At 38.8% G+C, this 27,771-nt stretch overlaps 1 protein-coding gene across 1 annotated transcript in view; it reads right to left on the bottom strand.

The window, feature by feature from the left end:
- SUCLG2 (succinate-CoA ligase GDP-forming subunit beta) overlaps positions 1 to 27,771 on the bottom strand; it is a 106,275-nt gene that overhangs the window by 20,973 nt on the left and 57,531 nt on the right. Inside the window, exons 8-9 of the mRNA XM_041464432.1 lie at positions 24,841 to 25,002; positions 23,302 to 23,444 (exon numbers count right to left, since the gene is read on the bottom strand). Coding sequence (XP_041320366.1) covers positions 23,302 to 23,444; positions 24,841 to 25,002 — 305 coding nt within the window. The remainder of the gene's footprint in view (positions 1 to 23,301; positions 23,445 to 24,840; positions 25,003 to 27,771) is intronic.

The following is a 27,771-nucleotide window of genomic DNA, read 5'->3' as shown; positions in this document are numbered from 1 at the left end:
TATTCTTTGTTTAAAGTGAGAAAATCTCCTTACTTATTAAATACGCTCAATCATGGGCTATTAAAGCTATTGTTTCAGGTTATCTATTAATTGCAGGCTCCCCGTCTATATTCACTGCTAAGATGCCACGCCTCTTATAAACTGAAAAATGCCTGCCTGAGTGGGTTAAATGTTAAAGGCCACGGGCTTAGACTAATTCTGAAAAATAAGGTAACTCTTAGGCTGTGAAAAGTTGTCACTGGAATTAACTGCTTGAAATCCTGTCTTACTTTGAGAGGCTGAGTCTCAGATATTAAAAAAATACTCAGTAGAACTTATTTAATTTCAGGCTTAAATAATTTGCAAGAATATTTTGTTTTCTATAGCAACAAGATGTTTACATCTGAAAGGCTGTATGATTGCACTCCCTGTAAGACCTGATTTTAATCTTCTGAAATGCCAACAATTAGCAGTCAATATGAAGACAGAGGAAACCATATTGCTCATGGGAAAAGACTAAATTCTTTGTGGGAATATTATATTAATCCAAAATAGATCAGAAATGTAATCTGCTACTTGAATACAGTCCTGAATATAAAGGCAGCATTTGTATGCTTTTTTCTCCATTTTAATAGGTAAAATAAATGTACAATATCTTTACAAGCTCAGTACATTCAAATAGAATAAAAGTAATATGCAGTCATAGTGACCAAGTGACATATTTGACAGACAAAAAACTGCAGGTAAAATAAAAAACAAAAAGCTACAACACACAGAGTGCAGGACATGGAAGATGTGCCAAGACCTAGACTAGAACAGCAAGATGCCACCTACTTCTGAAAGATCTTTTTCATTATAGTGAACCTGGAACTAACAAAACACCAGATTTCTTACAGACTTAATGTGAGATTGCTCCAGAAATTTAAAAAAGTGACTTAAGAATCAATGATTTTGTTTAGATACCTGTAACTCATGTACATCAAGTAATGCCTTGGCGTGATGGGAAGAGAAGTGGGAAAGGCGGAGAAACAATTTAACTTTATAATCCATGAAGTCAACAAGAATGATTCTTGAATAACAACAGAAAATAAAACATTCATTATCAAAGTTTCACTTTGTTGTTTGTCTTCAGTGTCTGCAGCTGACAGATACACTCATTTATAATTCTCTGCCAGTTGCAAACTGGCAAACGCTTTTGAATTAGTCCCTTGACTTGAGCCTACAAATTAATTGTTTCCACAAACAACTGGGCAATGTTTCAAGACTTTGCTTCAAGACATCCAAAAAGTCCTATACTGTACCTAACAGAAAAAACCAACAGGCTGTTCCTTGGCATTTCCTGGAATGATGGTTCTGTTCAGAATTAAACATAACCTGGATGAAAAATTTAAGAAGTATCAAAAGTAATGTATCAAGAAAATATCTTTGCCCTAAAAACTTCTGACTAGTTCCAATTTTGATCCAAATTAGAAGCATATCTAAACCTCCAAGGACTTTCCTTAGGTGGTCCAAAAAAATTGTGTGTGTTTAAATCTGCACTACTATATGCAATTCACTAGAAACACTTTAAACAGAGTGAAAACTGCTGTTCATATCAATGAAGAAAAATGTTCTCCTCAGTTTTGTTACAAAACTAAGTATGAAACACTACTGAAACTGCATAAAGAATAATTTATACTTAAACAGAAAAAAAAAATCAACAAATTAAAGCCAAGGTAAACGGTACAGTGATTACTGCCTTGCTCCTTTCATTTGGGACTATTCTGATCATATGGAAGTAAATAGATTGTTTACAAGATCCTCTGTGAGCACATGATCAAAGCTATCTCAGAAACAAAATGATTACCAGTCACAACTCCAGGCAACACATGGCTACAGACAAAATTGATGTAAATCAGAAATGAGAAGCACTGGAAAAATGTGATGGGTCCTTGTTGAAACAGTAAGTACATCTCTCAGAAATACTCACATACTTTAAAGTCATTACTTCTTGATTTTTCAGCCAGATTACAAACCACCAAATATTTGATTAACAATATATCAAGAGGGCTTAGAATTCAGAATTAAAGAATGAACTGTTAGCAAATTATGGCGACAACATAAATATACTTGCATTTCATTAATCCTTATCCAATGAATATATTCACTCATTCACATAAAGAGAACATTCTTTTATAGCCACCAGTAGCAAAAGTACAGAAATATATTAAACAATTTAAAATACCCCATTGCTATTAAATTACAATCTTACATCCATCTTTACAAATATGTTTAACCACTCCAAATATATGGATTTTATACTTGAAAAGTCAACACAACATTTTAGTAAATTTAAAAAAAAAATTCAGGAAATCTGAATAAGATGTTTTATTTTTGGTTCGTAATTGCCTCTTCAGGGGTTTCTTTAACCCTTCTCTTTTAATTAGCCATCTGTTAAAGGTTATCATAGATATAATAACTAGTAGAGAGGACAATTCTGATCCAAATTGGCAATACTTTTGCTCATGTCCTGTGTTTATTGATTCTGTATTCTTTTCCTTCAAGGACAGGCACTTGAAGTACAGCAAACTCACAGTACTGGTGTTTCAAAGGAGGCTTAGCCAACATCACCCTTTAATGCAAAGTGCCAAGGCAAGCCCAAGGACAATGACAGTTAATGTCAATGACAGTTGACTGTCACCAGCATGTTTGGATTCTGGTCTAAATACTTACACCAAAACTGGCCATTGTTTTTTACACTGACTCACAAAGAGACCTCATTCAGTGTCATGACCTCAGTTATTTTCTGGCCTGGACTTCAAGTTTCCATAAAATCTCCCTCTCTGCAAAACAACTATGGTTCAGTTAATCACCATCATAGCCAGCCTCTATTATTACCTGCTAGGCTTTGATTGCCAGGACTTGAGCAAATCCAATATCCCTGATTTTCTCTTATGGCTGCAGCTGTGAAAATGACTTCTGGAGAACACTGGAAATGGCAGAAAATGCCAAAGCGGTTCTACACGGAGAGCTTGCTGCTCCCCCTCTGGTATAAAATTCACACACAAGTTACAAAGCTTGAAATAATTGCCCACTCTTCAGGCTTTGAAATCAAAACCCAGCAAGTCTTCTTGTGTCTGCCCAAAGCCTTCCACCCCAGCCAACACTCAGGAATTACAACCCCACTTCGTGCCCCACACTTTTTATTTGAGAAATGAACTCCAAAAACCCATGTAATGGCAGAGCTGTGAAAGCTCACAGTTAATACTGCTTCATGTCAGGAACCAAATGGAAATATTTCAAACATTTTACAGCCAAACAAACAAGACTTACTTATTGTTAAATCCTCAGTCAGGATCTACATTTAGCTACAGCCATTGGTAGGCAGGACAAACTGTTTGAAAGCACAGAGTAATGAAATAGCTCAGACTGTATATTGCTGAATGTGGATGCCACCAGGATGTTTGGGTTTTTATTTCACTCACTGGTTATTTTCAGGCCTTCCCATATATGGGAAGCACTTGTAAGCACTCTTCTAAAAGCATGTTGGTCCATTCAAATAAAAAGTCAAAAAAAATGCATGGACACTGTTCAACATTGCACACAGCTGCAAATGGTAAAGACTTAAATGCGTACAAACCCTCAAAGAAACATTGTATTGATTTCTGGATAGCTATTTTGGTTTCCCAATCATGAAAAAGCTACAGGTAGCAGTTTTCAGTATAATGTGATGCTGCAGTTGTCGCCTGTTTCTCATTAATTTTTCATTCCTACAAGAAAAAGTCTTTCCTGGGAGCACTAAGTGTCAGTGCAAGTCTGTTTCATTCACTTTTCAACACCAGACACGCATTTATTCCTAAGTTTTCAATTCCATTGCATAGCTTGCTATGCAACTTGCACACATCAACTCCAGCAGCAGACAGCTTTTCACCAAAAACTTGTAACTTGACATATACCTTGTCTTGCCTTAGGCTTAAATTGATTAATTCATCTTTCACTTGAGGTAAAGTCCCCCATTTAAAATGTTTTAGTAGGAAAAGGCAGATTTTACAAACTGAACCTGAAAAAGGACTTTCAGCATCTTTGTCACACTTCCAAATTTGATATTATGCACAGCTGTTAAGGAAGTCTTTACCTTTATTTTGCTGTTGCTATCTACAAGAAGTTTCTGCTTTCCAGATACTCCTTCCTGTGCAAAATATGAGGGCTACAAAGCAGCGGCTGTCTCAGTCTTTTCTCCTCTTAGAATTCAATTTAAGTCTCACATTCTCAGATTTTTGGCAAGAAAATGGAGTCAGAGAAGCTACTCCGGGTATCAAAAACTCACTTAAGAAACTCATTCTATTGCACCACTGAGTGGAACACCACAGAATAACTTTTGACAAGAGACAGCTAATACTTCAGAAGGCAACAACACACTACAGTAGGTTAACTATGGAAAAGCTTCAGGAATATATGTGGTATCTGCCTAAACTAATGATGAAGACTGACAATTTTCTTCTAAAAAAGATATATGCTAATTCAATCACAGTCTTCTGACCTCAAGGCAGGGATTTTTGGTCAAATGTTTGTGGGAAGCCAGACTAAATGATCTTAAAGGTCTTTTCTAATCTTCCAATCTGTCTCAAGGAGCACATAACAGATTTGGGGTTGTATAACCTCCATGTACAACATTTTTGCATATTACTGACATGAATTTGTTTTAACTCTAGAGTAACAGGGCAGTTGATCATCAGAATATCCATCAGCTGCTCCCTTGACAGCTCATTTTGATGGCAGGACACAAGATAAGAGCAGGGAAAAGAAATTAAGAATATATGGAAAGCTGTGCTGAAAGCTGAATGAGTAAAGAGAGGAAGAACCCCCTGCCCCAAACGTTTTGCTCTTGAATTTGCTCAGTTTTATAACCCTAACAAAGATAAAGATGAGCTGATTTTCATCTGACATTTCCCCTTTAATAGCACAAACACTCCTCATGTGCAGAATCTGGGACAAAGAGCACATCAATCAGTGCATTTGGGAGGTTGATGGAAAGAATCACTTCCAGGTTAGACTGCAAATGTGCATCCACTCTTCCAGGTGTCACTGTTCTCTGTCCTGCAGCTGGAGGCAAGGAATTGTGAACAGCAGCAGGACTGCCAGCTTGATTTTCACTTGTATTTGAGGCACACAGGCCACTTTGAGCCCTTTTTATCCACACAGCAAAGGTGACTTGCAGCAAATGAAATGTTACATCAAGTTATTCTGTGAAGAACTGCTGAGAATAACACTGCTGAGCACTTAAATCAAGGAAAGGTGCATCCTTTGGCAGGGAAACAAGACACAGGCATGTACCTACCATGTGCCTGAACAGGAGAAGGGGCTGCAGAAAGGGTTTTAATGGAAGCCACAACAATTCCTTTAAATGTGAAAACAATGTTAGAAGCTCCATTACATGGCCAGTTCTCTGACCACGCAGCTGTACACACCCTACAGTCACATTTCTACAACTGTATTTATCCTGATGTTATGAATTTTACAGTTGAATTAGTGAATAAAACAAAAGCAACCTCAGCAGTAAAAATTCAAAACTATTATCAATCCTGTAGACGAACAGCTGTCCACCTACAATGCCATATGATAGAAGGAGAGCTATAAACCATTCAAACCATATATTTTAGAAGTCTGTGTAATCCTTCCTCTCTCCCACTCCTCAAATATTTATTTTCCATACAATAATGACCTCAGTATTCAAGGCAGCCTTTGAAGATTAATGACCAGTGGAGGTTAATGGTCCTCAGCTATTCTTCAAACCATCAACTCCTCCCAGCCAGTCATTAATCCACAAGAAATGCCTTAATGCTTCACTTATTACTGCTTAAGCATCAAGCCTGTAAATTTTCAGGGCATTAAATCTCCAAAAGTAACCTTTTTCTCTTCACAGACCTCTATTTCAACAAAGCAGACAGATGAGATGAAAGTGACTTTGTTTTACAGGGATTCTCTCAACTTCGGCAAAGAAGAGCATTTATTTGTGTTTATTTGCATCTATTTGCTTTGGGCACTGATATATAACATCTCCCTTCCTTTCAAAATATGGATACCAAACCTTCTTCAGCCAGCATGTCTCTGACACCTCCATAAACAAGTGTTCTCCCTCAGCTCAGCCCAGCAGAGACCACAGTGGAGGATTTGGCATTGCACCACTCAGGTCACACAACCTGGTTTCTAACACAAAAATCCCACTTTGCCTCTGGCTGTTGGGTAATTTGGGAGAGTATTGCCACCTCCAGAGAACTTCTCCCTTTCATTCTTTACCTGTTTCGGTTAAACTGCATAAGGAAAGGGAGAGTTCTACTGTAGGAGGAGGATGGAGAGACCTCAGTTTCAGCCCAGGTTTCTACTCCATATTTCAACATAAGCAATCACAACAAAACTCTCCCAAGAGCCTGTTAAACTCAGCATTCTCCTGTACATAATTTTGTACACTGAAGTGGCACAGCATGTAAAAATCATTGAATCACAGAATGCTTTGGGCTGGAGGGACTTGAAAGCTCACCTAGTGAACCAAGGGCAGGGACACCTTCCCCTATCCCAGGGTGCTCCAAGCCCTGTCCAGCCTGGCCTTGGGCACTTCCAGGGATCCAGGGGCAGCCACAGCTTCTCTGGGCAACCTGTACCAGGGCCTCAGCACCCTCACAAGCATCACAACTCATCACCTTTCTTCCACACAATTTATTAGTCTTTTAAAATGTCATGACAAATTATTTGCTTTATTGTTCCTGGATGTCAACAGAATAAGTCATCAAAAATGGCAAAGAAAATCGAGTCTTCCTTTAAATAGTGATATCATCAATCACACAATCTATATCCATTCAGAATCAATTATACAAAAGTATCTAATGTAGACACATTTGATCTAGGCAGCCCATCAATCATCTAAAGGGTCGCCTTTCTTCACTCTTTTCTTCCTCTTTCTCTTATTCTTTTAAATGGACATCAAGTGTTACATTCTTTCCTTATTGTAATGCTCTAGCTAATAAGATGTGTTTTACAAAGTGCTCACAACTCTGATGTTCGCAAGAAAATGAAAAATTCTTTGTTGGATTCAGTGTCATATGACAGACACAGCAAGATTTCATTATTCCTCAGTCATTTTCTTTGAGGAAAACACCACAACAGAACAGAGTCAGAAAAACGTTGACACTAAATTTAGAAAAAGACTAGACATAATATCAGACTATTATCATGCTCATTTATATTGGCACTCAACGAGCATTAGTTGTGAAGGCAGCAGGGTTGGCTGTCAAATGTGAGCAAATTGACAAGCTATTAGAGTGCCAACTGGAGGGATTCAATTAGAATATTTACTCCAGCACCAGCAAAGCCTTGCTTTTAAGATAAGGCAGAAATGTGGTGTGTGTTGACCGGGAAATAAAGATAGAAAATTAACAGGCATAGACAGAAATGTATCACTTCCTTTCTGCTATAAAAGCTACAAACAAAGAGATTAACTCTAAAAAAGGTAATATCCAACACAAATCCAAGGAAAACAGTGTGGGCAAGTCTCTGTCATGGCTCTGTCCCAGAGAATGACAAGCTCTGATCTCCTCCAAGCTACTTTGGGATCCCAGTCTTGGGATCAGCCTTGGACACTTATGCTTTGACACTGACTTTTCCCCCACGTATTGAATACATCAAGAAAACCTGGGGAGTTTTTAACAATCTTTTAAGACAAAACAGCATAAAAAAACCACTACCCAAACCTGACAAACCAGACAAACCAGAATATTCTGAGCGTTTTGGGACCCAACCCAAGTGAATGGATTGAACCCCTGATATTGGCACTAAATGACACCATTCCCATGTCCTTACTAATCTTTCCAGACTCTCAGCTTCCTCTGCCAGCCAGGGGTTGAACAGAGATGTACTTGGTTGCCACTTCCAACCAGAGAGGTGGATTTGGCTCCGTGCTCAGAAGGGCCACTGCAAACCAGGGCACAGGGGATGGAAGGACAATCCACAAATGAGGAATGGAAAGATGTTAGGAATACAAATTCCCACATGGGAAAGGATGAAAACTCAGAAGAAGAGGAAGCAAGGGTACAAGTATCTCCTGCAGAAGTTTGGGCATACTGAGAGAACACATTTGAGGCCAGATCCTCTTTCCAGATGCACATCTGGAATTATACCACAGCCTATGGAAACAGCATTTACCACCTGCCATCTTCTGTGCATGCAGCCAGATCACTAATTCAACTCCCAAAAATACCTGCAAGGAGTTCCAGTTACTCACTTGACAGACCATGAAATATCTTTCCTTTTTCAGCCTACTTACTTTTAAAGTTTTCCAGAGAGATGGCTTGTACTTTATTTCAAATATGAAGTGATTTTTGGCAGGACTCTGCAAACAGAAATGCAGATTGAGTCAGGGAAGAACCGACTCAGCAGACTCCTTGCCTCATCAGGAAGGGCACACACCGAGCTAATTTCAGGATCAAAGTCTCACCCTATAGCTCCTGCTGATAGGAGTTGGGTTTTTTTGGTTTGGTTTTTTTTTTTTCTTTTTTTTTGGAGGATCTTCAGTTCTCTTTGTTTTTAAAAGTGATTAGCTCCAGTTCTACTAAGATAAAATAATTATACTCTCTCCTTTATGTTTACACCTTTTATGCACTTCAAAATGCTCAGCATGTTCTTCCTCCCAGGGAGTATAATTTTTTACCACTTCCCTATAACCCTTTCACCTCCTGCCTCCATTATTTTTGATGTTTTCTTTGATTTATTCAGACACAGAAGTTTGACAGAGGAACAAAATGAAGGCATTTATGCCCGGTCCAATTTATCAAAATCTACACAAGAATGATTTCAAAAGACAGGAAATAAAAGTTTTCCCTTTTCACATGTTTACAAAATGCAATCAAAATTTAAGAAATACTTTAAAAATATTACAAAGGAAAATAAGAGAGAACACTTTTATTGTAGCCCAGGATAGGAAAGGTACACTAGAGCTTTAAAAACTCTGGACTGGAGAATAGCAGCAAGATAAGGGAAGTTTGCTTGAAACTGTTATGATAAAAATGCGTATGAAGCATGCATGGAAAACTGGTATGTGTGATAGGGAAAAAAGGGAATAAAAATTAATAGATGGTGTGGGAGCCTCTAAAGGTTTCACTGCTGTGAGCTTGAAATGACAACATCTCTAACAGGTGCCAGAGATAGGAATGTCCTACATGGATTTTCCCCCCATGAGTGACAATAATCATAAAGATAGAGCATCTGCACCATCACATTCTATTTCCTGCCATTTATTTGATTTTGGCTTTTTGATGTTGGTCTTTAGGGGAAATCAGTTTCTCTGGAAACAATTTTGTCACTGATGCAGCAGGTGAAAAGTTGTGTCAGTGAAAAGTTAGTTTTTGCATCATTTTGAAATCTGCAAGGTGGTTGGGTAAAAAAACCAACCTAAACTGTACTGAAATGTGTGTTTCATCTGTGACTGCACAGTGGACAATCAGTGCTTCACTGCATTGCATCCAACAATGGAGAAACCTGTTCCCTTCACTCTGAAGGCAGCCAGCAGCTGAAGAAGAACAGTAACTCAAAAACTTCCAACTCCAGCAGAATTTGGACCTTTCAGGGACAGTCCCAAGGGAAGGATTCTGTCTTAGCATCCCACATTATGCAAGAGAGGAATCCTGCCTTCAACAATTCTTTGCCTTGATCCTCAGTCTCAAAACACAGATCATCCCTGTCTCGCCTATTCCTGATGGTTTTTCTAAGCTAGAATCTAGAATGCTAGCTGGATTGAAACTACTCCAGTGTTTTTTGAAAGCTGAGACAGCTCCTCCTGTCTTCCTAGAATGATTTTCCAAGAAATGCTGCTACAGAGCTGTTGTGACCAGAGGAACTGTGTTGTGTTAGAATGAATCGCAGAATGGGCTGGAAGGAACCCTAAAACTCATCTCATTCCCCCTCCTACCATGGGCAGAGACACCTTCCACTATCCCAGGGGGCTCCAAGCCCCATCCAGCCTGGCCTTGGACACTTGGCTTCAGTGTGCACACAGTGAACCCTGCTTCAGGCTCTGTGCATGTGCATAACTGCATAGGTGCATTAACCAGGAAAAAAAAAAAAAAAAAACCCAGTTCAATACACACTGCACAGAAAAGAACTAAATAGGTATTAAGGATCTAATATGATTTTAGTAGATTAATGCAAACCAGCACTAACACTCCAGTACCAGGAGATTTATAAATAATAGAAATATCTCACTGAGGAGAGAATCAGACCTTGACTGCTCGTGGAAATAAAACTTTTTCTCTCCCTATGGCAGTTTTGAAATTTCGTCTCCAACTTTGAAAATAGGAATTTCAAAATTATTCTCAGTTAAATCCATAGAAGCATTGACCTTCAATATCTGTAATGTTCAAAGGAAAAGACACTTGCACTTCTGATTGACAGATCCATTGCAAACACAGTCTCAGCAGCTCCAGTGTGAGTGCTGAGAAATGCAACCTGAGCATCCACAGCTTGCTCGTTCTAACTTATTGAAGCAGCTTTTCCTTGTCAGGGGAATTGCACAATTCAAGATTCAGCCCTACAGATAACAGCAATCAGGAAACCACTTTCATGTAGGAAGTGATCTTAAGCATTAGAGTGACAAAATAAAGCAAATCTTCCTATAAAACTCCATCTCAACAGGAAAGTGCCAGCTTTCAATTAAAATCTTGAATTATCCTTTGTATTTACTACCTGGAGAATCCATAAGCAATTCAGGTAAAATACTTATACTGAAAAAGCCCCTTACACTTCAAAATAAACTTCAAGCTGAAAATTGGGCAAACATCAACTCAATGGCTATGCAAGTGTTGTTGCAATACATAAATTCACTTTGTTCATTCTGGAGAACAGATTTCTACCACAGAAAGTCTTCCTGGGACAGACATTTCTTGGATCTTTCCAATCTGAGATTCCACAGCTGATTCCTGGAAGCCTTGACATGCCAGCCCCCACAGACCCTGCAGCACTAACACAAGTGAGAACCAAAGCACACAAATGTCACAGCCCCTGTTCTGTGCTCCTCAGAGCAGTCTCCAAACTAACCCAAATCAGAAAAAAAATCCAAGTTTCCTTAAAAGCTAGGGAGTAAGAAAGAAATTTCATATAACCTGCCTCCATTTATTTTAAGTGAGAAGTACTCAAAAATACTTAAAGAATTTTCTTAAAACATTTCCAGAACTGGAAAATACTGCTACAGCTTTAAGTGCTTTTGCCTCCAACCCTTCCAGACCCTCTGCTATCTAAAATGTTAGATAATGCCTCAGTGGGTTACCAAGCTAAACCCCCTCGTTCAGGGCTAAAAAGCTCTTGAATACATGAGCAAGATCAAAGCAGGTAAGCTCAATAAACTGTGTAGTCCCTGTTTAGGGACTTGAGCAGCATCACTTCCCCAGCATGTTGGAAGTAATTTTCTCTGGTGACATGCTATGTTTTGTCTTACTGAACATTTAACCTCCAGATCTGGACAGCACACATTTGGCACCAGCACATTTCTTTAGGGAACACCAGAGTGGTTACTTCAAGTGACAGTTTTCTAATTATTCTGTCAAGCATCAATCTGTGAAGTTCCCAGTTCCTCAGCACCCTGATTGACAGGGCAATCAGCACTTTACTTAAAGCCCCAGAGCTGTTCTGGCCTGACAAATGCTTTAAAAAAAAAAAACAAAAAAAACAACAAAACCAACCAACCCCTCCTCCCCAGTGTGAAAACAGAGAGGAATATTTGACTTCCAAAACGAATTCCCACTTTCTGCAAATACAATTCCCCAAAGTAACCAAAAAATTGTATTAGCATATAAAATGTACCTCCAGAGAAGGAAGAGCTGACCAAAACAGTATTTTCTTTTATATTATAATAATTCATTTGTGGCATTTTATTGTGGAGCAAACAGCTGATGAAAGTACATCAAAAACAGAGAAGGAATTGAGACAGCACAGTAATTTTCACTGAAGTTTTCTTTCTCTACTCTTAAGAGAGGGAAAAGAGCCCCACCTTTGAAGCACTTTTAGCTTGATTCCAAGCTCCCCTGATTTCTGATAAACATCATCTTCCTCTGCTGAGGGTGGTGACTCTGGGACCTTACAGCACTTCTGACTGTAAGATGTGACAAAATGAGGGACTTGGTGAGTGACAAACAATTATCCCTGTACCAAGTTCAGGGAATAGTAAAAGCTATTTAGTAGTCATGACCACATTTCCCTAAATAACACAAAAGTGCTTCATGCTCTTTATCCACCGTGTAATTAAATTCAATACCAGGGCTGAGATTTTGACCAAGAATTTGGCTCTAGAATTACACAGGGTTTGATTTATATGCCAGGATGCTGCACCTGAGAATTCAATAGTGGAGTTGCTCTTGGCTTGCTGGGACAATCTTGTGTTGATGTTGCTCAACTTCACACAAAGGGAAGCTCTCTCACTGTACAGAACTGCAACACCAATACCAGCAAAATGCTAATAATAGTTTCTGCTGAAATCAAACTTGTGCCAGATTTTCTCCTTTGCTCTGAAATGGTAAATTATGAATAATGGAAGTTTGGTGGCCAGCTTTTTATGGTGAGCGCTCTGAAGTGCTGTGTGGTAAAATACACTGAACTCAGAAAGACAGAAAAATAAATGAAATACCAAATCAGGTGTCAAACAAAGGGTGGAAGAGGGCAGCACATTTTATCCCTAATAAGAGTGAGCTGCAGAAAATCTCCCTCTATATTTAATCTTCTTTTTTTGAGGACATTAAATATGAAAACATATTCACACAAAAAATTCTTTTTTATTTCCTTGGATTTGAAAAAAAAAAATCCCAATAGATCTTGAGAGAAGGGAACGACAGAGCTGACCAAGTGGCAGAAGGAAGATTTTTGATGAAAAGCCTCACACTGCAGTGGTCAGTAAGGTGGAAGCTCTTCCACTGGTCAGGGGCAAGGCTGAACCCATCTGTTTTTCTTAGGGAAGTTCAACAGACGTTCAGCATTATTAAGAGAGTTGAAGGAATGTTGCCGATATGTAGACACCACCCTTGCTCTAATTGTTTTTATCTTTTCAGTTCAATTACTTCCACAGTCTGTACGACTAAGTGAAAACAAAAATGTATTTGAGATTCCCTCAAAGTAAAACACACAAAAATCCCAGAACAACTGTGCAGAGCCCCATGGAAGGTTTGATTAAAGGCAAATCCTTCACAATTCAGAGAGCACATACTCAATCAATGGTTGAAGAGGAAAACCTCCAGGGAGCAGCAGGAACTAAACAATTCTGATAAGGTTTCTGTGACTTTTCAGCAAATAGTAATTTGCTCCTTTATATTTCTTCAATGAGAAGTCGAGCATTGCAGTCCCAAACCTTTAAATCAAATGATTTGCTGAGCATCAGGCATTCAACTTTCAACACCCCCTATAAAATATTGACTCTGCACATTCATTCATTCCTACCCAATAACTGATTCTTCTTTTTTTGCCTGTTACAGGCCCATAACAGTATTCTGGGAGGTTGACTTAATCAAGATTTAGTTAAGAAAAAAAGAAATCCTCAGCGTTTTCAAGTTTTAATCTTGTCTAGATTAAAACTTGCACCACATAAGCATGTATATGTAATCTATTTTCTTAATGAGATGTTTTTCCTCTTTTCCCATGTTATCACTATTAATTCCAAATCCACCATTCAAAACTGCCATCCACAGTTTATACAGAGGTTCCTGCTTTAATCACAGGGTTGACATCACTGTCACAGGACAGAGTTTTATGCACACTTTTGCTGAACAACCTTCTCAGCAGGGCCCTGTCTGAAGGTGCAGATTTCATTCCCTTTTCTGGTGAAGTGAATACTGACTCCCATGGTCAGCTCACCTGTCAGCCACCCAAAAATCCAATTTTCTGGCACTGATAGCAGGATTGCTGTGTTTCCTGCACTGAAGCACTGCAGAGTTATTTGGGGGAGGATGGCAGAGGATGGTGGGAGCCACAACAGCTCCAGCTCCTCTGCCCTGAGCAGATTTTTTGCAGCAAGGGAGGTTCCTTCTCCCCCACGTTCCCAGGGAATGAACATCTGGTGCTCTGCAGCTCTTTGGTTACTCAGGCTTACCCTTAAATAATTAGAAATGGTTTCTAAAGTACAGCAGCAGCCAGCACTGCATACAAAACAGGCTGTGGAAATGTGCACACAAGTTGTGTCAGAGCAGCAGTCAGGTGGAGATCTGCAGATTTACTCAACCTCACCACAGCAAGCTGCATGCAAAAATTCAAATGGAAGTTCTCTTTTCCCTCTATTTATTTGATGAGTAAAATATGTATGCAAATGAAAAAGAATATGACAGGCATAGTAGAAGATTCAAGGCGCAAAGGGTTTTGCAAAAGCAGTCAAATGTCTTTTAAATTCATTTGGAATAGCTGCAATAGTGCAATACCTGCTCCATCCCAGCCAGAAAGAAGAAATTATATGGCTATTTGAAACAAGTAAGGCTAACTTATTCCTAATCAGCTCCTCTAATTGCTTGGGGAAAAAAAAAAAATCTTCAAAATGTTTGGTATTTTTCTGCTGGAAAATAAATCCCTACTTTGTTTTTTAACTCTGTCTAGCCTCGGTTCCAGGTCAGCCTTCACAAGACATCACCTACACACACCCCAGACTACAAACAAGAAAATTTGGCCACTGGCAGATGGAAATGGAAGAACTTCTGCTGTCTGCAGATTGCTGTCAGAGGTAGGAACACCAAAAGAAATAAACTGTTTACTTTTCACACCACTCTAAAGAGAACACCTGACTTGAGAGACTGCTGAGTGTGACAGGTCCAAAAAATGCAACATCTTTTGAGAAACAGGACTAAGTTTATCTTCCTATGAGAGGGTAGTTTTTTATTAGAAGACGAAACTAAACCTGGAGCAAAAAGACTAAGAGCTACTCATTTGTGGTAGATGTGGACTTGATTTGCCAACCACTTAAGCACATGATAAGCTTTAAAAGTGAATCGACTCATTTATTTCAGCTTTATCAATCCACTCAGAATAATAGATAATAAAATATTAAGACTTGAAACAGGTTGGAATTCTTGTTGAATTTGAGCATGAATATGAAGCTGTGAAATAATTCAATCCTACCTGAAGCAAAATAAAGATTCAAGAGAAATAGCTTTAGTCCTCTTTAATTAAGCTGTATTTAAACAATTTTTGTCTTTTCCAAAACTTTTCCATCACCCTATGATACCCTTAAAAAAAAAAGAAAGAAAGAAAAGTATCTTTACTTTAAAAATCTTAGCAATGTCAGGCCCTTCTGTCATTAAAAGATAATTTAATGATGAGAAAATACTTGCTAATTTTGTCATGGTTTACCATTTTTTCCCCAAATTGAGTCTTATCAATAAGGAAAATAAGTCCTATCTACCTGTGCTCCATCCATCCAGGGTGCTCCTGCAATGATAAGTAAAACCAGTTGTTATTTATTTCACTATCACAAGAGTGTGCACAAATGGCAGAAAGCACCTACCTGAGATACACATTTCATCATCTGGGCCAGCTTGTCAGGAACAGATGGAGGCAAGGTGATTAAATTTCTTCATGTTGATTGAAAGAACAAACACATTCCTAGACTGCCATAACACCCACTTAAAAATAATGAGAATTAAATTGTGATTTTCTCTACAAAAGAGTTTAAGTAAGGACACCCACAACTTTTCTTTTAATATACTATTTCCTACCTGTATTATCAGATTATTTGTCTTTCATTCTCCTGTATCTGTGCTAGATGGAAGATCTAAAAGTAGATTCATAATAAATTACTCATCTCACCAAGATGAATTACCAAATTGACTTTCCCAAAATATCTTCTCTTTTTATCCTCGCTAATTGTGAAATGAGTCATACAAATTTTCAAAATTTAATCAATTTGGAAATCCCAGCGAAGGATTAAACATGTTTCTGATGTATTTTACTGGGCAATCCCAAGCCATGCAGATTCCATTGCACACCCTGGACATGCCATCGGGCCCTTGGCAGTCAGAGGGGCTGGGAAGGTGCTCAGGATGGAGATTTACTGCCTGGATCCATCACCTTCCAGCTGAGGCCCTGGTTTGGAGTGAGATGGTGACACCAGGCTATGGCATTACAAGAAGCAGGTCCCATGTCCTTCCCAAACACTTCCCATGTCCTTCCCAAACACTTCCCAGCACAGGCTCAGCCCGTGGATCCCAGCTCACCAGTGGAGACCTCAGAAAAGTCCCCATTCTCCAACCCCGAGCACTAAAACCAAAACCATTAACAAAATCCTCTCTCACTTTGATCACTAATCCAGCACACCTCCAAGCAAGCAGGAAATGCAGCAAGCCTTGCCCACAGAGCAGCTCTCTCAGGAGGGTGATGCCATTTCTGCTCCAAGGAACTGGAAATGCCTGCTCTTCTCTCCCTGCTTTAGAAGGGAAGGATACTACACTACAGAGAGGATAATTAGCACACAAAATTTCAAGTTCCAGCCAAACCTACCAGCTCAGTTTGTGTTGTGGTTCTTCCACTAATTTGCCAGCATTTACCATCTATGAAAACATTCCTGCCACAAAGGAAGCAATTAAAAAATCACTGCAAGTTTTCCTCTTGCTTAGGAATTTTATTTTCATATCCAGTTTTTAGGATTCATTATAGCCTACTATAAAATGCCAAAAGGCATTCAACTTGTCAGTGCCCATAAATAATGACAGATTCATGTTCAAGTATATTTACATATCAATTACTTAGGACTCAATACTACACATGCTCTTGAAAAATATTTTACTTTTGGTTATAAATCAAGACAATTCAATTATGCATTTTAAATGCATAATTGTCCTCTCATTTTCATAAATCCTGTCAATATGCTATCAGTCTGTAAAAGTGCCTCAGTGAAATGAAAGAATGACTTTTCAATATTTTAAGTGTTTTAAAGGATGAATAGTCATTTCATATTAATTCTGCAAAACTGCAAAGGCACATTGGAAAAGAATGCTTGCTATAGTTCTATTAGTCTCTATTTTCTCATCAATGCAGAGCTAATTAAAAATGTGGGGAAATTCCTAAATTACTCCTATAAACTCAAAACCTACAGTATCTTTAAAAGAACCATGACCTGCTCCATTGTCTAAAGGCAAAATACTTGCAAAAATTTCTGAGACAAAAACCACAATATGCCTTTGTGAACTTAAGCCAGCTTTTCTGTGCCCTAATAGGTATTTTCTACCTCCACAAACTGTCATTTTATGAGAATAATCTTAAACTTCCAGAGTCAAGACATTATTGCTCTTACAAAGTTACCAATCACAGCTTTACACAGCTTTATGTTTATGTTTCCTCCCTGAAACACAGAAAGGAAGCCCCAGACCATTCACTGGCTCCAAGGCACGATCAACTCTCCCTGAAATTTCCTGGATAATTGCTTGTTTAGCTAGCCTTTAAAACCTCGTGGTGCTGGATAGTGTATAAATTCCTAAAATAAACCGCTGCAGGACTCAACTACCTTTTTTGGCTGCAGTATTTTCAGAACAGGGTTTTCTGAACCTTGTACAGCTACATTTCTTTGCTGCTCTTAACCCTTATTTCCTGCCTGAGGCAGTCACTGACCTGCACCACCAGGCAGATTGCTCAGGTTAACTGAAGGCTCCTCCACCTTTCTGTGTCTGATTCCTCTTCCAACCCTTGAATCATTTGGATATTTGAAATCAGAGAACAGGTTGGTCTCTACCTACCTGTTTACTCCCCCTCAAGACTAAAAGACCCCTCTGTTGCGCTAACAGGAGATAATACTAAGATGATGCAGCAAGATCCAGATTCCAAAAACTATGTGGAATTTTTCAATGACTGATTAGACAACACCCTACAGAAATGTCAAAATTTCTAGCAAACAATAGAACAGGTTTATTTATTATTATGATTTTCTTTTTAAAAATTTAATATTGCACTCTACAAAACCAGTGCTGAGCACTAAACTGCCAGGAGGAGGGGGCTCTGTAATAATCAGTGAGGAACAGTGATAACGTCTATGATTTTCATAGCACTTCTTTAACAAACTATTTAATTTTTGATCAATGTTTGTAGATGGCAGATGAGTATTATAACCCATAAGCTCACATCAAGGGGTAAAAACTGCAGTCAGAACCTCAACTATGAAAATTCATCACTCACTTCAAGAGTTACCATTTTGAGACACCCCAGCTGGAGCAGTGAGGGCCATGCAGAGTGCAGTCACTGCACTGGAAGTTAACACCTGGGGAACAGTGCAGAGCAGTGCAGAGCAGTGCAGCACACAGGTATTCTGCACTGGAGCAGCTCCTCAGCTACAGAGCTTGGAGTACTCAAAGCAGAGTATGATGCTTCACCCTCTTCTTTACACAAGATGTAAAGAATTTCCATGCTGTGTAAAGAAGAGCTGGCTATGAAGTGTGTAAAGGGTGTGTGGTATGTGAATGAGAAAGAAAAGAGATTCCTTATGAGGCTGGAAGAACAGGGTTCCTCTACATTATCTGAAATGACACAAAATCTGACAATTTAAACAACTTCACTGCTAACACTCTATTTTATGTCTGCAACTGAATCTTATTTACATTTTCCTTTTTTCTCCACAATTATAGGCACACTGACATAGGCTGCATCTGTGACAGGGGAGGTTATCTGTTCCTACTGATTCATGGGTTTGCATTATTGTAACACTGAGAAATCCACTGCTGACAATCAGTGAAATGCAGTGAACTGTCCACAGCCAGCCTGTGCTCTAACTTCCTCTAACATGAGGAAGTTCCCTTTCACAGAGATGTGGCATTTGGAATTCTTGTATTTTTAAAACATTCCCCCTTGAGCAGGTCATTGTTCAAAGTTGCAGAGTGAGAGCAAACAGTCCAGAACCACACAAATATAGTTACTACACCCCAGTCTGCCTGAATGATTTGGGATGTTTTGAATGGTCTGAACTGAACTAGCTCACTCAATTTTAAATTAATTACCCAAAGTAAAGACCAAATACATTATACATGGCAACTTTATTTTTATTTCTGAAATCTAAGAAAAGAACATCCCAAATTTTTCCTCTTAGTATAATGTTATCCCTTCTGTTGCCACATAACAGACTGCAAATGTTAAGAAAGCCAATACTAAAAATCCCTGAAGCCAAAAGGATAAGCTGGTGATAAAAATGTCGTGTATAATAAGGATGTATAAACTGCATTATTTTCACACCAAACACAGCTGGAAAAGAAGTGAATTGCAAAGTTATGGTTTAATGATATCCTCTTTCAGAATTCTGGTCACTCTCTCAGATGCCTGGAAAACAAAAGCCCCAAAACCTCTGCTTGACACACAAGAGTGAAACACATCAGTGCCAATTATGTGGTGGGCACGGAGATACATCTGAACATGAACAGGCAAAGCAAGGTGACAGGAATGATTGTCTATTCCACATAATTAAGGCAATAATCTGAATTTGGACAAGATAATTGCCTAAGACAAAAATAAGTTCTTGTGTGGGTTTGATATAAATTATTCCCTGGATATGAGCTAATAGATATAAATATGGAATATTTTTTCCTGAAAAACATTTGCCTTTCTGTCAATAGTATTTTGCTTAAATAACAAGCCAACAGTTGTTAACATCAATTGCTTTGGTGAGTCTTTAGTCATATCATCAATGACAAGCTTCAAAAAAGGTTTTCAAAGGAACTTTAGTGGGAAAAGGAGAAAAAGAACAACAAACCATGTTGGCCTTTAACTGCCTGTGTTTCAGTGGAACTTTCTAATAGGAGTCCACTGCTAAGATCAGGGCTGGAGTGTGCTGATGGTAAAACAAACCTGCTTACAGCTAAAGTGGCTTTTGTGTGAGTTTGTGAGGCCAGGTTCTGATGTCAGGGGATAAAAGGTGGCTTCTGTGAGGAGCTGCCAGGAGCTTCCCCATGTCTGATGGAGACAATGCCATCAGCTCTGCAATGGAGCCTGAGCCCACCAGGGACAGTGGCATCACCTCTGGGATAACAGAGTTAAGAAGGGCACAGAAAACTGCAAACAGCAGCTAGAAAGAGGAGTGAGAATAGGAGAGGAACAGCCCTGCAGACAGCAGGGTCAGTGAAGGAAGAGGAGCAGGAACTGCCCCGGGTGCCAGGGCCAAGATTCCCCTGCAGCCCATGGAGATCCAGGAAGGAGCAGGTATTTTTTCAGCTTTAGTCTTTCCAAAAACTGTTGCTGAATCCTACAAAGAGTCATCATATGGTAACCAGGTCTTCAGCATGAATAAAATCAAGCACCTGTGGAGCTTGACAAGGATGTGAGAGTGCTCACAGATGAGGACTTTGTGGAGATGCCTGAAGCAGGAATTCACACCAGGGAGAGCCAGGCACCACCCAGAACCTCGGAAACACCAAAGGCAACAACCACTCCTACTGCACTGTGGAACAAAGGGGGATAAATGAAGCTCCTGCAGCGTCTCCCAGCAGCTTGAACTGCCAGAATTGAGCCATCTTTCTCTTTCCTGCTAGTATCTAAAAACAGGGAAGACTGTACACTTCCTGCCAGAGCAGGTGTACAGCACAAACTTATAGAAATAAGACAGGCAGGAAGAAGGAAAAGGAAAGAAGAAAGAAAGAAAAAAAGCAATTGGAATTTGGACAGTGAATAGAAAGGAATTCAGAAGCATTGCAATGACCTGTCTAACCTAGGAAGTATTGGATATGGCAGACAGCAAACAAGACCAGCAGAGTGTAAAAAGGGTCACTGGCTCCAGGGGCAGCATTTCCATCCAAAAGCCAGTGGATCACCTTTTGCAACAAAAACCCTCACACTTTTTTCTTTTTCCCCAAGAATTATAGACACTGACAGCTGACAGATTAAACTAGCAGCAAACCAGCTCAGATCTTCACTTTTCCCAAAAACAATATCCTCTGTTTCACTAAATCAAATCATGGCTTACCTTGATTTGTTTATTTTCTTTGTCCAGGGGGGAGGAGGGGTTGTGTGGTTTTTTTGGTTTGTTTGGGGTTGTTTTTCGGGTTTGGGGTTTTTTTTTGCTTTAATACAAATAGACATTTTAAAGACAACTAAAGAGGGAGAAAGAGATCTTTTTCAGAGTGCAGTTAAACCTTTCCTTCTGGAAGTTTTAATCTCCTGCAATGTCCTTAACTCTGCCAGCACAACTAAAAACCAGCAATTTTCCACATTACAGCCCTGAAAACTTTTGTTTATTTCTTTAGCCTCCAGACATTTGGATATTTACAAAAATTAACTGAATCTGAAGTTTCCAAGAACAAATTTTTATCTTTTACTGAAAACATTTTTTTTGTTTATTTCTTTAGTCTCCAGACATTTGGATATTTACAAAAATTAACTGAATCTGAAGTTTCCAAGAACAAATTTTTATCTTTTCAAACCAGGTGGGAATCAAGTTAAAGGCCACAGGGAAATGACTGACCAGATACAACCTGTGAATGCTGCATTAGCCACAAAGATTCTTGGGACTGAAACCCTACCATTAGTTAAGAAGAGAGAGGATTCATCCAATTTTCTGATTATATATTAGTGAGCTAATGGACATGGTGTGTCAGGAGAGGAAATAACAGGCATTTGCTGTACTTTCTGAACAGAATGAAACAAACCATGAAATGTTTTGCCTTCTGCATCTTCAGCCAGTCAATGCCAGGAATGGCACAGCCCCAGCATAAATGCCTAATCCAGGTTCTTTCCAAGCTCCCTTTTGCTTTCTCTCAGTAGCAGAGCTTCCCTAGCCCTGGTGCATGCAGTTGGAAATAGTTAAGCAGTAACATATAAGCAGAATGTGTAATATAAGGATATAACTACAAGTCAAATGTTGGGCACGCAGATGTTCTATAGCTGAGAGCTACTTTATAATGCCTTTTTGTTTTAAAATTGTTTAAACTCAGTAAGCTTCATCACCAAAATTAATACCTGCTGTTTGTGCTGCAGCAGACAATGCAAACTACTTAGCACAGTGATAATCACCAGCTCAGTTGAGTGTCTGAGACCTTACTGCACCTGTTTCTCTACCACTAACACAAGTTTCAGAACTAAATTACATCTCAGGCAAACCCAGATCATCACACGAAGCAAACACTGCAGAGCAACTCAAACAACTCAAACAACAAACACTTGAGACATCAAGGTACCAGGTACTTATAAAATATGCAGGGAGAGTTGCAACTGCAAAGAGCTTACAGTACGAAGTTGACCTGTGCTTATTTTGTACTGTAAATTTGCTTCCTAATTTTGCCTTGAAATGTTGCTGCAAACAACATCCACCTCTATTTGAAAAGCCACAGAATTTTGTCACTTTCTGCTGCACAGAGCACACAATTAGAGCAATGTAATTGTCACAGGAAGGTGGCATTTAGAAGCCAGTATCACATCACAATGAACATGAGGAAAATGACTGGAATCACAGCAAACATGAGATAAAAGGGACGAAGCCAGATCCACAAAAAGAAGCAATATGTTGAAATAGGGACTTCAGCTGTGATGTTTAGGTGCAGGAGATGGGAAAGATGATCAAAGCCCTCCAACAGATTCCCATTAGTAAAAATATCAGCAGCAAGGAAGCTCTGGCTGCACACAAAAGCAGAACTCCATGTTGGCAGGATGGGCAGCTGGCACTGCTCCAGAGCCCACGCCTGATCAATATTCTCTCAGCAGATTCTCCAGTTCTGTCTGCAGAGGGGACCAGTGACCTCAACACACATCTCTAGAAATAACTTCTACTCAGTACACACAGACTAATGTCTTCTCTTGTTCAAAAAAGAAAAGAGCAACTGCAGCTCCATCTGCAAAAGGAAGTGTCAGAACGTTTCAGGCTATGATTCCAGCCTGGGAATGTTAATTAAATACAGATTATTCTGCAGTGCAGAGTCAGATATTTTAGAAACCTTGAGTTTAAAAGAGTACAAATCAGCCCTTAGAATTAGCTATTTGCTTAATTTTCCCATTTTTCTCCTCAGTCTACTGTGGTACTACACTATTAGGAATGATATTTTAAACATCTAAGTCTCACAAATTCCATTTTAGGAGTGAGATGCTTTGAGTTCAGCACCGCAATGCCCAGCATTAGCACACCTGCACTTCTGTGTTGAACTGCCTTGACAAAGTTCCCACTCACAACTCACCAGCAAACCTGAGTATGGATCAGGAACTGAAAAGTCTGTCCATAGTGGTTCATATTGAATTAATTTTCTTCCCCTCCCAGCCCTTTAGGGACTCACCCTCAGTGTTCTCACCATGATCTGGGTTTTTCTGTGCACTGTTCATGGTCCTTCTCAGCCCTATTGCTGCACAGGGAAGTTCCCAGTCCAAACCCAACATTTTTACCTTTGGATCAGCAGTCAGCAGTTTGAATGCTTGATAGACTTGTGCTTCCTTCACACCTCCACCCAGATCCAAGAAGTTGGCTGGCTTTCCACCATTCAGGGATATTATATCACATGTTGCCATTGCAAGTCCAGCTCCATTGACTGTAATTGCAAACATCAAAGTGTTCATAATTCACGTAGATGAGATTTGTGAAAAGGCTTCAAATGTATCAGCACAAGCCCAGAACATGGCTCAAAATGTTACACAGCTAGTTCTAAATACTAGTAGCTATTCAAGGACATCCAATGAACAAATAATTCAAAATCTGGTGCAAACACACCAAAATTTAGGTTATTTAAGGGCTTAGATGTGCACTTTCCTTTAAGTATGTACGAGCACTGGAATAATAATTGTGGCAATGCAGAACCTTCTGATTTTATTAAAAATAAAGAGACATAAAAACTTTTGGGAATAGTGATGTGAAGGACAAATTGACCTTTTAAGCTCCTCTCCCATCACTCTGATAGCAGTGGATGCTTTGTATTACTGCATCACAGATAACTCATTTTGGGGACAGACCTCAGATGTTCCTGGTAGATCTTATTTCAGATTTGCACTAGTCTAGAAGCATTTCCATGGACAGGAAGATCTAAACTGGGAAAAGTGATGAGAATAATGTGTCCCCTTTATGTTGCTCCTATTGGACAATTGCTCCTGTGTCACCCAGAATACAGACCACTAAAAAATAGCATAATGTTGGCAATTATTATTTGGGTTCTGGGATCTTTTGGTTGTTTTTTTATAATTGAGATTGAAGTTTCACTGTCAATTCCTGAATCAACTGCAACACATTATCAGAATCTTCTAGATTTTCCAATATATCTCAGCCAATATAAATGCTGGGCATTTTCTCACCAAGTCAAAAAAAACTACCTAATTCAATTAGATTAATAATAAAATGTTGTATTGGCTAAAAGAATTTGTACAAAATGAAAATTATTTAGAGCACGGCTGATTTCTCTACTTATCTCTTCTAAACAGCAGAGTAATTTCTGTTCTACAGAAACTTCAGGAAAATAAAATCCTGCCATTTCCAAGCAGATCCTTTAGCAGCTTTCCTTAAAGGGAAATGGAGTTTAATATTCAATTGCAACTGGGAATGGCACATTTATACAAACTTAGTTTTCAAGTGCCTTTTAAGTAAAACACTCTTATTTTTAAAAATTAATTATTATGTTCTGATGACTTTTCTTTTGTTTTAATTACTGGAAAAACCAATTACATCAGGTTAAAAAGTCAGAAATGGAGTTTTTAAGGCTTAGCCTGCCCTCCCTCTGACACCACTGCTTGTGTGTTGTGGCCATCAGCACGGTTTGCACACAATTTTAGTTTCATTCCTTCAAAACTTGTGGAAGGACAGACAAAACAGCAGAAACTCTCAGTAAAACAGACTGAAATTCTGTAAAGGGTGACCTGAATGTCAGATGTAAACAAAGTCTATACACTGAACAAGTGTAAATTTGTTTTCGAATGTCTTCTGGATGAATTTGTTCTTACCAAAGCAAGCAATGTTTCCATCCAGTCCTATATATTTTAAGTCATATTTGGCAGCTTCATTCTCTATGGGCTCATTTTCAGACTTGTCATCCATGGCAAATATTTCTTTTTGCCTAAATTCTGCGTTGTCATCAAAGTTTATCTTGGCATCGAAGCAAACAACTGGAGGAGAAAATAAAACAACACCCAGGAATTTAGAGTTTACAGTCAACCAGAGCTTCTGAAATATTGCAGCTCCTCCAGCAGCGAGGGGGAGGCTGCTTTGGGAATTTGGGAATCCAACACAGGAGCAGCTGAAGTTCCAGCACTGAGTCCAGCAGGAAAGGACAGGTTTTTCCATAAATCCTCCACTGAGAAAAGGCACAGCAAGATCTCCACAGCACACAGGAAGATCTTCTGTGTTTGCTACAAACAAAGTTCCTGTGTGTTATGAGGGCAGTTTTTGTGATTTGGACAGGTGAGCTGTAGCAATGACACAGGAGAATTTGCCTTCCATATTTTGAAAGAATAACAGATATAACAGGTAACACCAACCCAATTCCATGCAGTCATTCAGAGCTGAGCAACACAAAATGCTCTCCTTAGCCATATTTTGAATTTCTGATATTATTAACTATACATGCATTATTTCATTAAAGACCTTAAAAAACCTGATGCCGAATATGTTAAAAATGACCAAAAGATTACTTTCAAATAAAGAAAATTAAGAAAGTAAATACAAACCTTCTCACTGATATCAACATCCACTATGTTTATAAAAACAAATTAAGAAGTTGCTAAATCTGACTACATGAAATAAAAGATACAAAGGACTGTCTAGAAGCCCCAATATTCACATAAACACAGCAGCAACAGAAATGCCTGTAGAGTGTTATTTGCCTATTTTCTGACTCATTATTTCTAAGGGTTTGCATAGGCAAATGCCTCATTAGATTAAAATATTCTAAGTAAATGTAAGACTATATACTTATCATATTACTATGCAAGTAATTTCCCTTGTACTATGTTCAGATTATAATTACTGACTTAAGCATAATTGATTTCTCAAGACAAACCAATCAAATCTAAGTGCTTTAAATGCTGTGCCCACAAAAATCTAATAGTTTTTCTATCTGCTGGTGTTTTTTATTCACATTGCCACTGGGACATGTCCATGGTACCTGGGCACGTGTTCATGAGCATTGCACACATCTGGAGGTCAATGGCAATTAGGAGAATTTTAGTCTGATGGAAATATAACTCTGTTCAATATACAGTTTCTTAACTTAGGAAAAAATAGCTAAGGAAACAGCAAATAAAACATTTACACAAGTAGGAGAGTCTCAGCTGTATATCTTGATTTGCATTGGGTTTTCTTGTTTTGGTTTTTTGATGTTGATTTTTTTTTTAACATTTGACTTGTAACTGATAACAGATTAAATTAAAGCTATCAAATTTCACTTCAGTGAGTGCAGTTTCAGAAAATTGTTCATGAGTGTGTATAATAAATCTCTTGGAAGAGTTCAGATCTTACCTGGTCAATCATAATGTGGGAATGTGTCAAAAGCAGAAATATCTGCAGCTCCTAACATGCTTCTAATGCACTAGAGCTGCTTTAATTATTTTTTTAGCAATTAAATAAGATAATTTTTCTTCTTCAAGCTTTCAGGGGCTTAAATTGCTAAACCCACTCAAAGCTAGAGTACAACTGCAGTTTCAGAGTTGTTTACCTTACACACAAACATCCTCCATGTCACATTAATAGAAACTCATTTCTACAGAACATTCATCTTTAACAAAAGCCATGCTGTACAAAGTAGCAGCAAAAACATGTATTAATATTCATCAAACCATTTTCAGTATCAAAAGCACATTGTTACATGTATGATAGATTATACAAATGGATTTTTCTTCCAAACAAATATCAAAGAATGCTCCAACACTTATATTCATGAAGTACTGCTGTTGTTTTTGTTAGCAGTGTAGGATTTTTGTCATCTGCCAATTCAACAGTTTACACTGAGAGCAAACAAAAACAAACAAGCAAACAACAAAAAAGGGAAGTTTTAGGCTTCTGACCCATTAGTGTTAACAAATAATTTGCTAGGAAATTAAATAAGGAAATACATACAATCTGATGGAAATCCACAAAAGGGATTTCCAAAACACAAAACACAGCAAGAAGTAAATCCATCTTATCCATTACTTTGACAAGAATCATGAGCTTCATACAGAGACTTATATTTTATCATTAGGAAGAGCTACATTAAGCTACTCAAATGCTCTTCCATTTGCTTTATCTTTATTCTTCTTTAAAGACATTTCAGATGGAGAAACTGCTAGCAAAAAAGGAATAAGCACAGGAAGACTCCTGTGCATTTCTGTGTGCAAGAAGCTTTTCACAGCTTGAAACCCACCCTGTTTCTGCTCCTCAGCTTCCTGGATGCAAACCACATGGGGAAAAACCTCGGAGAAAACAGCACAAAAACTCCTACCATGCCTCAGATTAAGCCCTTCTCACTAAATATGCACAGCCAGTCCAGGAGAGCTAACTTGGTAACTTATCCAAACCTTTATTTCCACAGAGCCACCTTGCAGAACTCCAGCAAGGATCCAGCAAGGTGAGTCCCACCACGGCTCTTTCCAATCTTCAAGGACCACATTTTATTTCCTCTCATTACTTTCTGTCCTCTCCCTCACTTGCCTCTTCTTGCACACCAATTTCCCCTCTTGGCACACATCAAATAAGCCTTCAGCACCTCAGTGACATGGAAGAGTGAGGAGGTAACTGTGATCCCCCTGGATCAGCCCTACCATATTTCAATATCCCACAGGCACCTTCAGTTCCTCTGCTCTTCACCTTTGTCCAAGTTACTTGGACAAAAATACCAAATGGAAGGAAAGGTTTCAGCTGGAATACCAACTATTATAATGAGGTGACAGCTAATTCAG

This window comes from Pyrgilauda ruficollis, unplaced genomic scaffold (assembly GCF_017590135.1).
Source record: "Pyrgilauda ruficollis isolate IOZ18807 unplaced genomic scaffold, ASM1759013v1 scaffold10, whole genome shotgun sequence".
NCBI classification, from domain to species: domain Eukaryota; kingdom Metazoa; phylum Chordata; class Aves; order Passeriformes; family Passeridae; genus Pyrgilauda; species Pyrgilauda ruficollis.
The sequence above is the reverse complement of the archived record's forward strand: the minus strand, read 5'-3'. Positions and strand labels throughout refer to the sequence as shown.